This window comes from Narcine bancroftii, chromosome 6 (assembly GCF_036971445.1).
Source record: "Narcine bancroftii isolate sNarBan1 chromosome 6, sNarBan1.hap1, whole genome shotgun sequence".
Lineage (NCBI taxonomy): Eukaryota > Metazoa > Chordata > Chondrichthyes > Torpediniformes > Narcinidae > Narcine > Narcine bancroftii.
The window spans coordinates 61,446,593-61,461,160 of NC_091474.1; the positions used below are offsets into that span (position 1 = coordinate 61,446,593).

General features: G+C 35.7%; 1 protein-coding gene across 2 annotated transcripts in view; it reads right to left on the reverse strand.

Annotated features, from left to right (window-relative positions):
• Window positions 1-14,568, reverse strand: part of disc1 (DISC1 scaffold protein) — a 168,269-nt gene that overhangs the window by 27,225 nt on the left and 126,476 nt on the right. For both annotated transcript variants that reach the window (XR_011340101.1, XM_069885052.1), the window contains exon 10: window positions 7,016-7,076. Coding sequence is in view for 1 of the 2 variants with exons in the window: in XM_069885052.1 (XP_069741153.1) it covers window positions 7,016-7,076 (61 nt within the window). In the remaining variant the exon portion in view is untranslated. The remainder of the gene's footprint in view (window positions 1-7,015; window positions 7,077-14,568) is intronic.

Sequence of the window (14,568 nt, forward strand, 5' to 3'; positions counted from 1 at the left end):
ATTTCATTTGTTAGGAAAGTGACAAATTTAAAACCATTGTTAACAAGGGAAAGAGAAAATAGGAAACCACAAGTAATTAAGCCAAGATCAATTGTCCAGAATTGCCTGAAAATATTGATGACAAGAGAGTACCTGTACTATCCCAATATGATTTGACATGCTTAATGCAATTTTAAGAACTGGAAAATGGTGTTTAATAAATTACAATGGATAAAAAGGAATATATGTGGATTTTCAAAAGATATTTGATAAAATATTAAAAATAATTAAACAACATGCTGGCTACAAGAAGTGGTAAATCAGGGAAGAAAGAAGTGCCAACTAATCTGACCATGGAGGCTATTTCTGAGCTACTGGATCAGGACAGACAGTCGTTAGCCAACAATTTTAAAGTCATCTGAAATCAGATTGATGCTAAATTTGACCAAGACAGGAGATTAACAGCGAATGTTTACCATCTTTTGGTTTGAACAACTTGTGCGAGTGTGTTGACGAATTAGAAGATGTGTGCTCCAGATTAAGTGACAGGATTTCAAAGCTAATGGAGAAAGTCGACCTATAAGGCAGGAGCAGATGACAAAATCTATGTATTCTGAAATTGGCTGAATCTACTGTTATGAACCTTGGACAATTTTATTTTTGACTGAGAACAGGAATTAACCTACTGAGGGGGATTTGACAGACACTAGGAGCTACCACAAGGGAAGTTTGACAGCTGTCAAAGCCGTAGGCTCGCAGGAAAGTGAGCCTGTGGCTGTTAACCTCTCTCCACCAATGTGGAAAGCTGGAGGCACACACTGGGCAGTTTAAAAATCCCAGTGCGCTGGTTTTGAAGAGATTAGTCACTGGATTGGACTGTAGGCAGTCAGACAGTCAGTCTGACTGTGCATGCTCACCTGGCAGCTTCAGCAAGCCACACACTGAGTTGCTTTGTTTACGGATGCTAGCACTACTGCCTGGAGCTGTATGTCAGTGTGCTCACCAGTAGTTTCAGTGGAAAAAGGAAGACTAAGCTACTTTGTCCATGGGTGTCAGCACGGTTGTTCTAACAGCAGTTTGGGGAACTCTGATATGCAGAGAGTGTGTGGGACTGACCAGGGTCTCTTCCATCCCCTTTCAAGAGGAGGACTTTATGAGACATGAGTTACGGGACCACTCAAGCCAGGCTGTCCAAAGGAAAAGACTTGCAATGACAGAAGATCACTTGTTAAGCCAAAAGAGGGCTTTAAAAAGACTTGTGACAGAAGGTCACTTGTTAACCCTAAAGAGTGCTTCAGAGAAGTGAATCTCATGTGGTGACCAGGAGGTCACTGTGAAAATTCCCAGGTGAAGAAAGTAAAGGTGGTTGTTGCCACATTCGAAACTCAAGCAAGTCTCCTGTTCCCCTGACAGGGTTGAAAGTATTGATATAGCCTCAAATTAAAAGACCAGTGGGAAAGGAAGCCAATAATCCCAAGCCTGGAGACCAGATCCATGAGCTGATCCTTCTTGACTGACTTGACGTGACTGGCGTGGGGATTTTGTTTTGGGAATTTTGCTGACTTTTTGGGGCATTTCAACTTGAACTGCAATGGTCTGGGTCCCCCACCCTGTATAATAATCTGTTGTTTAAATAGAGTTTCCATTAAGGCTGGTGTTCACGTGTTGTTTATCTGATTAATTCTATTATTGTTAGTTTGTTAATAAATTTTGGGCTAAACTTAACCCATTCATTTATGTGCCTCTCAATTGCTGCTGGAGAGTGCAACACTACTGAAATTGGACAACTTACAAAATTTTTTTCGGAGTTGCTTTGCATTTTTTTTTGGGAAGGAGCTGCTCCTATCTCAGCCAGAGATTGGAAGAGCTCAGCACTCATTAATACCTAAGCCGGCTCCGGGGCAGAGACTGCGCTTGGTCATTCTTCAGCTACATCATTATCAAATAAAGGATTTTCTGATTCGTGGAGCTTGTCAAAGAGGGAAACTCGAATATCATGTCCAGCAGATCAGAATTGTAGAGGATTACTGTCCCGAAATTTTGAATCAGGACACCGAATACAGAAATGTACAAGTGTGGTTCCAAGCCTTCCCTGTTGCATCCTGCACATCTTTTCATTGCACTTCCCAATGGATACAAGTGTCTGCGCTTGATTGAAGAGGCTCAGAATTACCTAGATGGTCTCCCTACTACATAGCACCCAGTGTGAATTTCTTCTTAGTGACTGAAGCCAATTGCCTATTATTACTTTTAATGTTTCTAACACTTGTTATATAGTATTTGTTGGGCGAGGACTGGTTACTTTGCTTTGGCAACACTTTATAGGGTAATAAGTATTTTTCTTTGTATTAAAATTCATTGAGCTCTTTTTTTCAAGAAGAATAATGGGAATCATACATTCATTTTTCTCTCAGTAATAATGGTGTATATTTCTACTTTATTTTATGCTTTACAGAACTGTATGAGAAATTCTACAAGAAATCTTATTTTTATATGGTTGTAGTGTTAACAAAATTATGTATCATTTGGAAGTACTGAGTATATTTACATTAATAAGAATAGTGCTAGAGATAACGTTCAGCAGAAAGATTTGTTTGGGTGGCAAATTATTGTTTTGAAAAGCTTACTGTTGACATCTTTAGCAGTTGCCTGGCTTTGGGGTTGGAGGTAAAGAGGTGGAAGAGTGGGGTGTTGTTTTCTCAGGGCTGTTATGGCTTTAGGAGTCTGTATAAGTTTTGACCTTGTACAATTTGTTTTTAATTCATCTCAAGTTTATGCCTCAAGGCTAACACCTGGAGTTTGGATATTATTTGTGCTAATCAACTTACATTATTAATTAAAAAAAGGATAATTTTATTAATTTCCTTAGTTGAAACATGAAAGGCTTGAACCATTCAGTTAAGAGAAAGTATTTTCACATATTAAACAACTAAAGCCACAATTGCATTTTTACAAAAAAATGCATATTCGTAGTTGTGATAATTTTCACTTCACGACAAAGTAGAGAGAACAGCATTTTCATTCTTCCTTTCAGGCTAAAGCAGGAGGGAGGGGGTCCTTGATTCTTATTCTTCAAAATGTTCATTTTGTTCATCACAGTTTCATATAACATACAAATGGTTGTTATATCATTGTTTCAGGGCAATTGTATGTTTCAGGGAAATGGTAGTTTTTGCTTATGTTTATGCCCTTAATGTTGATGATGTGGGTTTTTTTGAAATTTCTTTTTTTCTCCACTGGGCTTTAGTTTATACTGTCTGGGGCTTAGTGGAGATTTTAATTGTTGGTTAGACCCTGCTTTGAATCGTTCATCTCCTAACCCTGCCACAATGAGTAAATCTGCCTCATTAATTAATTCTATTTGATCAAATTACGGTTTTTCTGATGTCTGACATTTTCTTTATCCAAATAGGAGAGAGAATTCTTTCTTTTCATGTTAATGAAACTTTTTCACGGATTGATTATTTTCTTACTGATAATCAACTGATCCCACTGACTCATTTTTGTGATTATCAGAGTATAATAATATCAGATCATCCCCTATTGTATTATCTATGACCATCCTGGCCTCCCTCAAATAAAAACTTTACTATTAGATAGTGACTTTGTGAAATTTATGAAAGAGCAGATAAATTTTTTTCTTTAATACAAAACCTTTGTTAGAAACTTCCAGTTTGATTGTTTGGGATGCTTTGAAAGCTTTTCTTCAGGGGAAAATTATTTCTTATACATTGAATATAAAAAGGAAGGTCAATAAAGAAAGATTAAAATTAGTTAATCAAAGTAAACAAATAGATCAACAATACGCTTGTTAAAAATCTTGAATTATATAAAAAATGAGTTGAAATTCAAACTAAATTTGATCTCCTTTTAACGTATCAGATTGATGCCAACTTTTGAAGAGTAAGAATCAGTTTTATATTCATAGTGATGAATATAATAATCTTTTAGCTAATCAGTTGAGAGGTTTTGAAGCCAAGCGGCAAATTACAATGATTCGAATGGATGATTAAGTCAAGTTTATTTATCATTCATACCATGCTCGCATGGTAGGGCGAGATAGCGTTTCTCCAGGACCACAGAGCACATTTATATAGATGTATGTTAGGAAAGCAATTAACACATTAAAATATTAAGATACTATGAAGTATAAACTGAAAGTCCACAGTGCACTCTTCACATCTATACTGAGAGTTCAGGAGCCTGATGGCTTGGGGGAAAAAGCTGCTTCCCACTCTGGACATAAAGGCCCAAGTTCTGCAGTATCTCCTGCCAGATGGCAGAAGGGAGAACAGTTTACATGCAGGATGTGTGGAGTCTTTCTGTTTATTGCTTTTTGCCTGCATCAGGCGAGGTAGATGTCCTTCACATTAGGAAGAGGTTCATCAATTGTCTTTTCTGCTGACTTTACCATCCTCTGTAAGGTCTTTTGGTCTGAGGTGGTACAGCTTCCAAACCAGGTGGGGATATTGTTTCACAGGATGCTCTCATTACATCCTCTGTAGAATGTAGTGAGGATTGAGGGTGGAAGATGGACTTTTCTTAGCCTTCACAGGAAATAGAGGCGCTGTTGGGCTTTCTTAGCCATGGAGCTGGTGTTAAGGGACCAGGAGAGATTCTCTGCCAGGTGCATTCCAAGGAACTTGATACACTTGATGACCTCAACAGTAGAGCCAACAATGGTCAGGGGAGCATGATCTCCCCAGGCCCTCTAGAAGTTTACAACCATCTCTTTTGTGTTTTTTTTAAACATTCAGATGTGGGTTGTTTTCTCTGCACCAATTTGTTAGTGTCTGCACTTCATCTCTGTATGCTGCATCCTCATTCTTACTGTTAAGGCCCACCATTGTCGTGTCATCAGTCAACCTGCAGATGTGGTTCAAGCTGTGTTTGGTAACATTACAACAGATCACTCTGAGATAAATGATACATTCAGGAAATGTTATTCTTGACATTATACTTCTGAATTCACAAATGATGGCAGTTTGATCACGAGTTTGCTGGATCTCTTAAATATTCACACACTTTCTTCAGATAAGCGAATGAGATTAGATGAGCCAATATTGCAAGACGAAATAGCTGCTGCTATTTCTTCATTGCATTCTGGAAAATCTCCAGGACCCAATGAGTTTCCTGTGGAATTTTTTTTTTAATAATTTTCTCAATTGCTTTCACCTCAATTAGATTGTTTTATCTGATTCATTTAAGCAGGGTAATCTCCCAGCATCATTTAACGAAGCATGCATATCTCTCTGAAGCAAACCTAGCTCTCTTATACCTGCACCAATTAAGTAATTAAACATACCCAAATACTCACACACCTGTGAAGCCAAATTACCCAAACATTATGATGTCCTGAAATGAGGAAACTATGTTTAAAAAGTGTTATAATTTCTACAATGTCAAACAAAAATGTTTACAAATAACCTTGAATAAAATCTGGAATATGCTCTTTAATTATATGTGAATTGTTTGATTACAAATTTAAAACTGTGGGTCACAGGGGCAAATAAAGAAAAAAAGTGTTTTTCTCCCAAACATTATGGAGGGTGCTGTAAAATCCAAATCTAACACTTTCATATTGTGTTCCCACATCAAACATTAGAAATTGGTCATTCAAGCACACCGCAACAACCTTTAAACTTTTACAATTTGTTGCATTTAAAACATTTTATATTCATCTAACATTTACACAATGGTAGAACCAATAAAATGGTACATAAATGCTAAAACTGATTTTTTTTTAAATTCTCACTCATGAAAATAAAGTTGCAATTATTTTTCTTGTAGTAATTTTGAAAAATATCAGTGGTCATATCTCAATGTCATTTTTAAAAAGAGGAAAAAAAAATCCAAACATCTCATAGCATTTTTTCCTTATTTTTGGCAGAAATTTGAAGGCAGTTTCCAATATAGAAACTTCCCTCACAGGAATACAATTGAACATTTATCATTGTAATCTGCATTTGTTTTCAGCTGTTCAACTTAGAAAAATTCACATTAATCAGCAGAATATTTCACTGTGCACTACACAAATTGTTCAATATAATATTCTGCTCATTATTAAAAGTGTTTATTCTTCTCTTTCTAATGACCCTGTGTGAGACTATATCTAAAATGTTCTGAAATTATCTGGCTGAGAGGCATCAACAAACTACAGCCAGATTTTGTGGAGGAATATCTGCATATCCACCCTCAATAAGTTAACTTTAGAATGTCTTAATATCTATCTATTTGCACAAAATTCCTTCTGTTCATACTAGTGATTCACTTTTAGATTTCTAAATGCATTCGGATGCTGACTTCAAGCTATTACAATTCTCCATCATTTCAGTTTTCTGCACCAAGGAATGATTTGCCGTTCATTGCATTGTAGGTAGTCCCCAGGATATGAGCACCTGACATAAATAGTTCATACAATCAATTGAACATTTGGGAGACTGACAGGATAGATTTGCATGGTTCTACATAGCCACAAGTATCTTCTCGGTAGGAACAGGGCATTTCTGCAACCTTTTCTCTCCTCCATCCCCTCCACACTCTCCAAGCCAAACAATCATGGGCAAAGTCGAGCTGAGTCCAGCTGGGAGCAATGACCAGACTCACTTTGTCATTCACCAAGTAAGTGAGGCTGAATAGCGGCCACTTTCCCTGCACCTGCCTGCTCTCCCAAAACAGCTGCTGCTATGATTCTGTTCCACAGACTGCTTGTTATGAACAAGTTACAGCCAGTTCTCAGGAATATGTCTGCTGTAACCTGGGAAATAGCTGTGCTATTTATACATTTTTTAAAAATAGGTTTATTTAACCACACGTTTTTAAACTTTTTTGAATATTTCTAAACATTTTACAAGTTAGTATTCAGTTTTACAATTTAACTTTAAATATTCAGCTCTGTTAGGAATATTAATAGAGGTGGTTAAATTTACATTGCTCCTGTGAATATGGACCAAATGTAATTACAAAACCATGCTTACATTTCGATCTAAACTTCAATCTGAAAACATATTCAAACAACCTGATGGGAAAGCCTTACCTATGAAGTTTGTCTTCCAGAATTCCCATGTATTTAATGATGTTTTCTCTTTGGTTATTCTCTGCAAATGAATGCAAAATGTGCATGTAATGTTTATTAACATATAATAGGTCTTTGGTAAACCTACTAATAATATAAAACATATTTGTGGACTTTACATAATTAAATAAAAATTGATAATTATCAGTAATTTAAGGCTATGAAGGAAATTCATCTTTCTACATATCAATGATGTATGCAATTATATAATACAAGGGACAGAAATTACTAGGGTTGTTTTGGTGCCAAGAACTGGCATTGAAATAAAAAGAAAGGTATAAAAATTGAACCTTGGGAAGCTATTGGCTCTTTTTGGATCTCCATTGAGATTGTCTGGATTTTTTGATGTTTTCGTCAAGTTTGCGGTTGATACAACAGTAATTGTAAACATCAGCAACAATGAGTCAGCTAACAGATAGGAAATTGGGAGGCTCGTAAAATGCTGAGAGAACAACAATCTGAATCTCAACATGGATAAGTCAAAGGAGATGATTGTGGACTTCAGCAGGACAAAGGTCGACCACCCTCCATTACATGGCAACAGTTCCATTTTGGAGAGAGTGGAGACCTCAAATTACCTTGGTGTGCATATAATGGTCAACCTATCCTGGACCCACAACACCTCCTCATTAGTCAGGAGGGCACAGATCGCCTACACTTCCTAAGGAGCTTGAAGAGGGTGAGGTTATCAGCCCCAATCTTGTCATTTTACAGGAGCACAATTGAGTGTGTCCTGTCTGGCTACATCAATGCATGATGTGGTAGCTGCAAAGCATCAGTCTGGAAGTCAATATAAAGCAGTGGTTCCCAACCTTTTACTTTCCACTCACATACCACTTTAAGTATTCCCTATGCCATAAGTGTTCTGTGATTAAAGTGGTATGTGGGTGGAAAGAAAAAGTTTAAAAACCACTGTTTAAATCATTCCAAATTGATTCGCTATGTGCACAGTTTCATAATTCCAAAGGAAATGGGCCAATGACAATTTTTCTCAAGCAAAATATTTCAGTAATAATTGGGTCTAGAGCAGTGATTTTCAACCTTCCCTTCCTACCTTAAACAATCACTCACTAATCACAACACTTATGGCATTGGGAATATTCAAAGTGGTATGTGAGTGGAAAGTAAAAGGTTGGGAACCACTGATATAGAGGATCGTCAAAATGGCAAGATAATTGGTGTCTCCCTTTCCTCAATTCATGACATTTACCGGGAGTGTTGCTTAAATGGGTCTCAAAGAATTATTGAAGTCCTTTTCCATCCAGCACACAGTATAAATCTAGGAGGTGGTACAGGAGAATTAATATAAGGACTGCCAGGCTGGAAAATAACTCTTCCCACAGGCAGTGAGATTGATGGACAGTATCCTCCAACCTAGTAAATCATTCCAAAATATGGATGATTATTGTGTGATGCACATTGTGTGTGTATGTATGTGCACCATGGTCCAGAGAAATGTGGTTTTGTCTGGTTGTATATGTAGTCAGATGATAATGAACTTAACTCATAGATCATGTAATGGGAGCCTCACAAACAGATAGGAGAAAAAGGAGCAGCAGGTTGAATGTCAATAGCACAACACTGTCACTTTTCCTTTGTTTATCCTCCAATATATTTAGTTGTGGCATAAATTGACTAACAATTTTGCATCCTAACCATTTGGCAAAAACCACAAAAGACATAAGAAAATATGATAAAGATTAAGACAGCACAGTCACACATCTATCTGTGTGGCACAACAAATGGAGCTACTGCTTCACAGTTCCACCAACCCAGGGTCAATCCTGACTTCTGACTTCTTATCATATATAAAAACACAAAGGCAAATAGGTATGTTGCTCCTACTTTGGGGCTTGATGATAAGAAATGGGGTGAGGTGGAGGATATGTTCCATTTTTTTGTTTCATGAAAAGATGCTGTGGGAAGGGAAGCAGGTGTTGTGGGTGACCAGAGTGTATGAAATGAAATATTCCATGTGAATGCTGAAACCATTATAGGGAATAAGGGAATAATATGCTTGGTGGTGGCAATAAAATTGAAAGAGTAGAAATAGAGGAGGAAATTTTTTGAATATGATGGCTAATGAGATGGAAGGGGGACAAAAGGAACACCATGTGTAGAAGTTAAGAATGCTTACACCAAACAATTCTGTTATATTGTCTGAGACAATGCAAACTGCTGTTGAATCTGCTGTATCCTGTTTACTCCTCATTAGTTGATCTTAGCCAGCCAGCTTAAGCATCAACACTGTTAAACTACAGAGCATGATTCTCCAGCAGTCAGTGAAGTTAGTTCAGGAAAAATAAGAAGTACTGTACCTAACTGGCAATAAAATAACACTGATTTACAACAAAAATTGTTTCCTCCAGAAATGTAAAAACAAGATTGCTTGTCCAGGCAATTTCAAGGCAAAGCAGAAATTGCACATCCCTTATTTATTCTAATTTCTCAAGAATTTCTGAGATTTTTATTCCTACTTGGGTGTTTAACTCCCTGGAGATTACACAACACTTCGAAGAGTGGACAGTGTATTACTGAGATTCAAACTGTAACACAATTGTAAGAAACTAGATGAACCAGTGGATTTGCAACATCAGCAGTTTTCTTTTTTTTTAAATTGTTTATTTTTCACACTATGAACCATATTAAGCAAATTACACACAAACATTTCCCTCTTGAATATAGTGTCATTTTCTCCCCTTTTCCCCCCTCCCTTCCCTCCCTCTTTCCCACCCCCCTCCCTACCCACTAAACATTCAACCTATACAATACATTAAACCCATTAAACAATGTCATCACATAATGAAAATAATTAAGAAAATTGTGTCATCAATTCATTTCATCTTCTTCTCATTCTATCATTTTAGGGGATGGATGTCTGCAGTAGGCCCTCTCTGTTGTGTTCCATGTATTTGTTCGAATACTGTGACTTTATTTTTTAAATTATGTTATTTTTTCCAATGGAATACATTTATTCATTTCTATGTACCATTGCTGTATTCTCAGGCTCTCTTCTGATTTCCAGGTTGACATTATACATTTTTTTGCTACAGCTAAGGCTATCATAATAAATCTTTTTTGTGCTTCATCCAGTTTGAGGCCTAATTCTTTACTTCTTATATTACTTAGAAGAAAGATCTCTGGATTTTTTGGTATGTTGCTTTTTGTGATTTTATTTAATACCTGATTTAGATCTTCCCAAAACATTTCCACTTTCTCACATGCCCAGATTGCATGTATTGTTGTTCCCGTTTCCTTCTTACAGTGAAAACATCTATCTGGTACTGATGGGTCCCATTTATTTAACTTTTGGGGTGTGATATATATAGCCTGTGTAACCAATTATATTGTATCAGACGTAACCTCGTGTTTATTGTGAAAAGCATAGCTTTTCCCACTTTTCATTTTTTATCTTTATGTTTAGATTTTGTTCCCACTTTTGTTTGGGTTTACAGCTTATTTCATCATTCTCCTTCTCTTGCAGTTTGATGTACATGCTTGTTATAAATCTTTTAATTATCATTGTGTCTGTAATCACATATTCAAAGCTGCTTCCTTCTGGTAACCTCAGACTGCTTGCCAATTTGTCCTTTAAGTAGGTTTTCAGTTGGTGGTATGCAAACATTGTACCGTGAGTTATACCATATTTGTATTTCATCTGTTCAAAAGTAAATAAATTATTTCCCAAAAAACAATTTTCTATTCTTTTGATCCCTTTTCTCTCCAATTCCCTAAAGGAAAGGTTATCTATTGTGAAAGGGATTAATTGATTTTGCATCAATAGTAATTTTGGTAGCTGGTAATTTGTTTTTTTTTCCTTTCTACGTGAATCTTCTTCCAAATGTTGAGCAGATTGTGCAGTACTGGTGAACTTCTATGTTGCACCAGTTTTTCATCCCACTTATAAAGTATATGTTCTGGTACCTTCTCCCTTATTTTATCTAGCTCTATTAAATTTACTGAAAAAAGAAAAATAGATATAGCATTCGTGCAGGAAACGCATCTAACTGAAGTGGAACACAAGAAATTAAGGAGAGACTGGGTAGGGCACGTAACGGCAGCATCACATAACTCAAAAGCCAGAGGTGTAGCTATATTAATCAATAAAAATGTACCAATCAAAATAGAGGAGGAAATAATAGATCCAGCAGGGAGGTATGTAATGATAAAGTGTCAGATATATTCAGAATTTTGGAATTTGATCAATATATATGCACCTAATGAAGAGGATCAAAAGTTTATGCAAGATATCTTTTTGAAGATTGTAGATAGGCAGGGGAATATATTGATAGGAGGGGACTTTAACTTTAATTTGAATTCAAAGATGGATAAAACTGGACAAAAGAATAGCAGAAAGAACAAAGTAGCCAAATTTATGGTTAAATCAATGCAGGAAATGCAACTTTTGGATATATGGAGGAGACAACACCCAAAGGAGAAGGAATACTCAAGTAGACATAAAACATACTCAAGGATTGACCTGTTCCTGTTGTCAGCCCATATCCAAGGGAGAGTTAGGAAAACGGAATATAAAGCTAGATTATTATCGGATCACTCACCCCTGTTATTAGCAATAGACCTGGAGGACATCCCACCAAGAACGTATAGATGGAAATTAAACTCCATGCTACTTAAAAGACAGGATTTTAGAGCATTTATTGAGCGCCAAATTAAAATGTACTTTGAAATAAATACAGAATCAGTGAAAGATAAATTTATATTATGGGATGCAACAAAAGCCTTCATCAAAGGGCAGATAATAAGTTATGCAAAACTATTAGCAAACAGATTGGCTGACTGTGTACCAAAAATAGTAAAACTAGATCAAACTGGATTTATTAAGAAAAGACGAACAACGGACAATATGTGTAAGTTCATTAACTTAATCCATGCAGTAAAAGGAAATAAGACGCCGACAGTGGCGGTTGCTTTAGACGCAGAGAAAGCCTTTGACAGGGTAGAATGGAATTATTTATTCAAAGTACTACAGAGGTTCAACCTACCAGAGAAATATATTAATTGGATTAAAACATTATATAAGGGACCATTGGCGAAGGTGACAGTAAATGGATATATATCGAACCAATTTAAATTAAGCAGGTCAACTAGGCAAGGTGTCCACTATCTCCCTCACTGTTCGCTTTAGCTATAGAATCTTGGCAGAACTGATAAGAACAGAAAATAAAATAGAAGGGATAAAAATAAAAGAGAAGGAATATAAAATCAGTCCATTTGCAGATGATATCATAGTATACTTAACAGAACCAGAATTATCAATAAAAGAACTACATAAGAAATTGAAGGAATATGGAGAAATATCGGGGTACAAAATCAACGCAAATAAAAGTGAAACGATGCCAATGAATAATGCGGATTTCACAAAGTTTAAGAAAGAATCACATTTAAATGGCAAACACAAGCAATCTGATACCTAGATATTAGACTAGATAATAATCTAGGCCATCTATACAAATTAAATTATCAGCCATTAATGAAGATATTACAATGTTCTAATGACTTAGAACATTGGAAAGATTTACCACTAACACTGATAGGAAGGGTAAATTGCATTAAAATTTCAATCGTTACCAATTCCCTTAACAGAGAAATTCTTTAATGAGCTAAAGAAAATAATAAGGAAATTCTTATGGAAAGGGGGGGAAACCGAGGATAGAGTTAGATAAATTAACAGAATGGTACAAACAAGGGGGCTTACAGCTACCAAACTTTAACAATTATTATAGAGCAGCACAATTAAGATATCTATAAGATTTTTATCAAACAAGGGAAAAACCAGAGCAGTTTTCTTTTTGATATTCAGATCTTTTGCTGTGTCATTCATCTTGAAACTTCATCAACTGTACCATAATCATGGATTTGCTACATTAAACATATTTATTTAATCCTGTTTTTTTTTCAGATATATGAATCCCATGACTTAAAAATTAAAACTGTTTTTTGCAGTTTTATCCAAAAATGACCCCAAGCCAAGTTTCCACACATAATCTCTCTACCAAAATGTTCATGCATCAAAGTAAGCTCAAAACACATTTATAGAAGTGTCATAAGGACTGGTAATGAGTGAACTGTGGAGGATTCATAGTAAAACTGTCAAAGGCCATCATCAGTCTCAAACTCTTCTTCAGTGCGTGGCCACAGCTAAATCTCTACTTTCCCTTTAAAACAAGAGCTCCAAACCTATTCCTCCTCTACAGGATCCAAATGCATTACATACAAGAATGTAAATCTTAAATTGTAGATGGTGGACCACAAAGCCAATGTGAGTTAGTGAAGTTAGGATCAATAGATCAGTGGGATGCAGTGTAAGATGAGGACAAAGATTTTGAAGCCTGTAGATCATATATGTGGTGACAAGAGCTTGAATCATAGGTGTATATGAGATGAAGAGGTGACATATTCAGATGGACTGTGGTGAACTTTTTGAAAAGAAAAAATGTAATTGGAAATTCAGCTTGCAGTCAAATAGAATAATCAGGTTGCATTTACAATGGGGCTAAATTTCAATTTGCAGGAATTCAATCACTTGAGCTAATCCAATTTGCATTTGATTTTGGACACTGTAATGACAAAAACTGAATAAATGGATGATGAATTTTAATTCTTTTGGAAATACCATAACCTATTAACAGCATCAAAGTCAAACTAAATATCTGAGGAAACATCAATCTGAAATGTTAGTTCTATGTCCTGGTTCATATCTTCATTTCCAATTTTGTTAAAGATAAATGATCTCTCAGGAAAATAAAATGATTAGCTTTAAGTGTTATTATCAATAACACTTAATGAGAGGGTTACAAAATCAAAGGTCTTAAGGTCTTATAAAGCACCTGAAATAAAATTAAAACTAAATCTACAAATAGAGTCATGGCAAAAGAATTACACTTAAAAAAAAATCAACTTCTGTCTTTCCCTAGACTACAGGAGATTTAAAAATCATCAATTCCAACAAATGATGTTAATTCTTAAAAAAACCTCAAATTAGCATTTTTCTTTCTTTTAATTTGACTCAAAACAAATCTGTTGCAAGTACATTTACAATCAAGGAGCAGATGGCCTATATAAGTAAAACACAAAGTCTGCAGACACCATGGTTGAAGTAAAAATACAAAACTGGAAAAACTCAGCAGGTCAAACAGTATATTTTATATAGCCAAGATACATAACCAAAGTTTCAGGCTTGAGCCCTTCATTAAGGTAGACTTGATTTTATCAAAAATAAATGCTCAATTTTTATTTTATTTAAAACACTTCAAATTTCATCTAAATTGATGACCAAATGAGCACCTAATAATGCTTTAATCTTCTGAAGAGATTAAAAAACCAATGCAAGAAATTGCATTGGAAATAAAAAGACAGATAAAATGGGATTTGTCAAGTAAAATCCCAGTAGTAGGACTATCCAAAACTATAAACCATTTATGCCTAACAAGCCCAAGTTATAACTTTTCAACACACCCGAAGATTAAGCATACATTTGCAACAGGTCTTGTAGA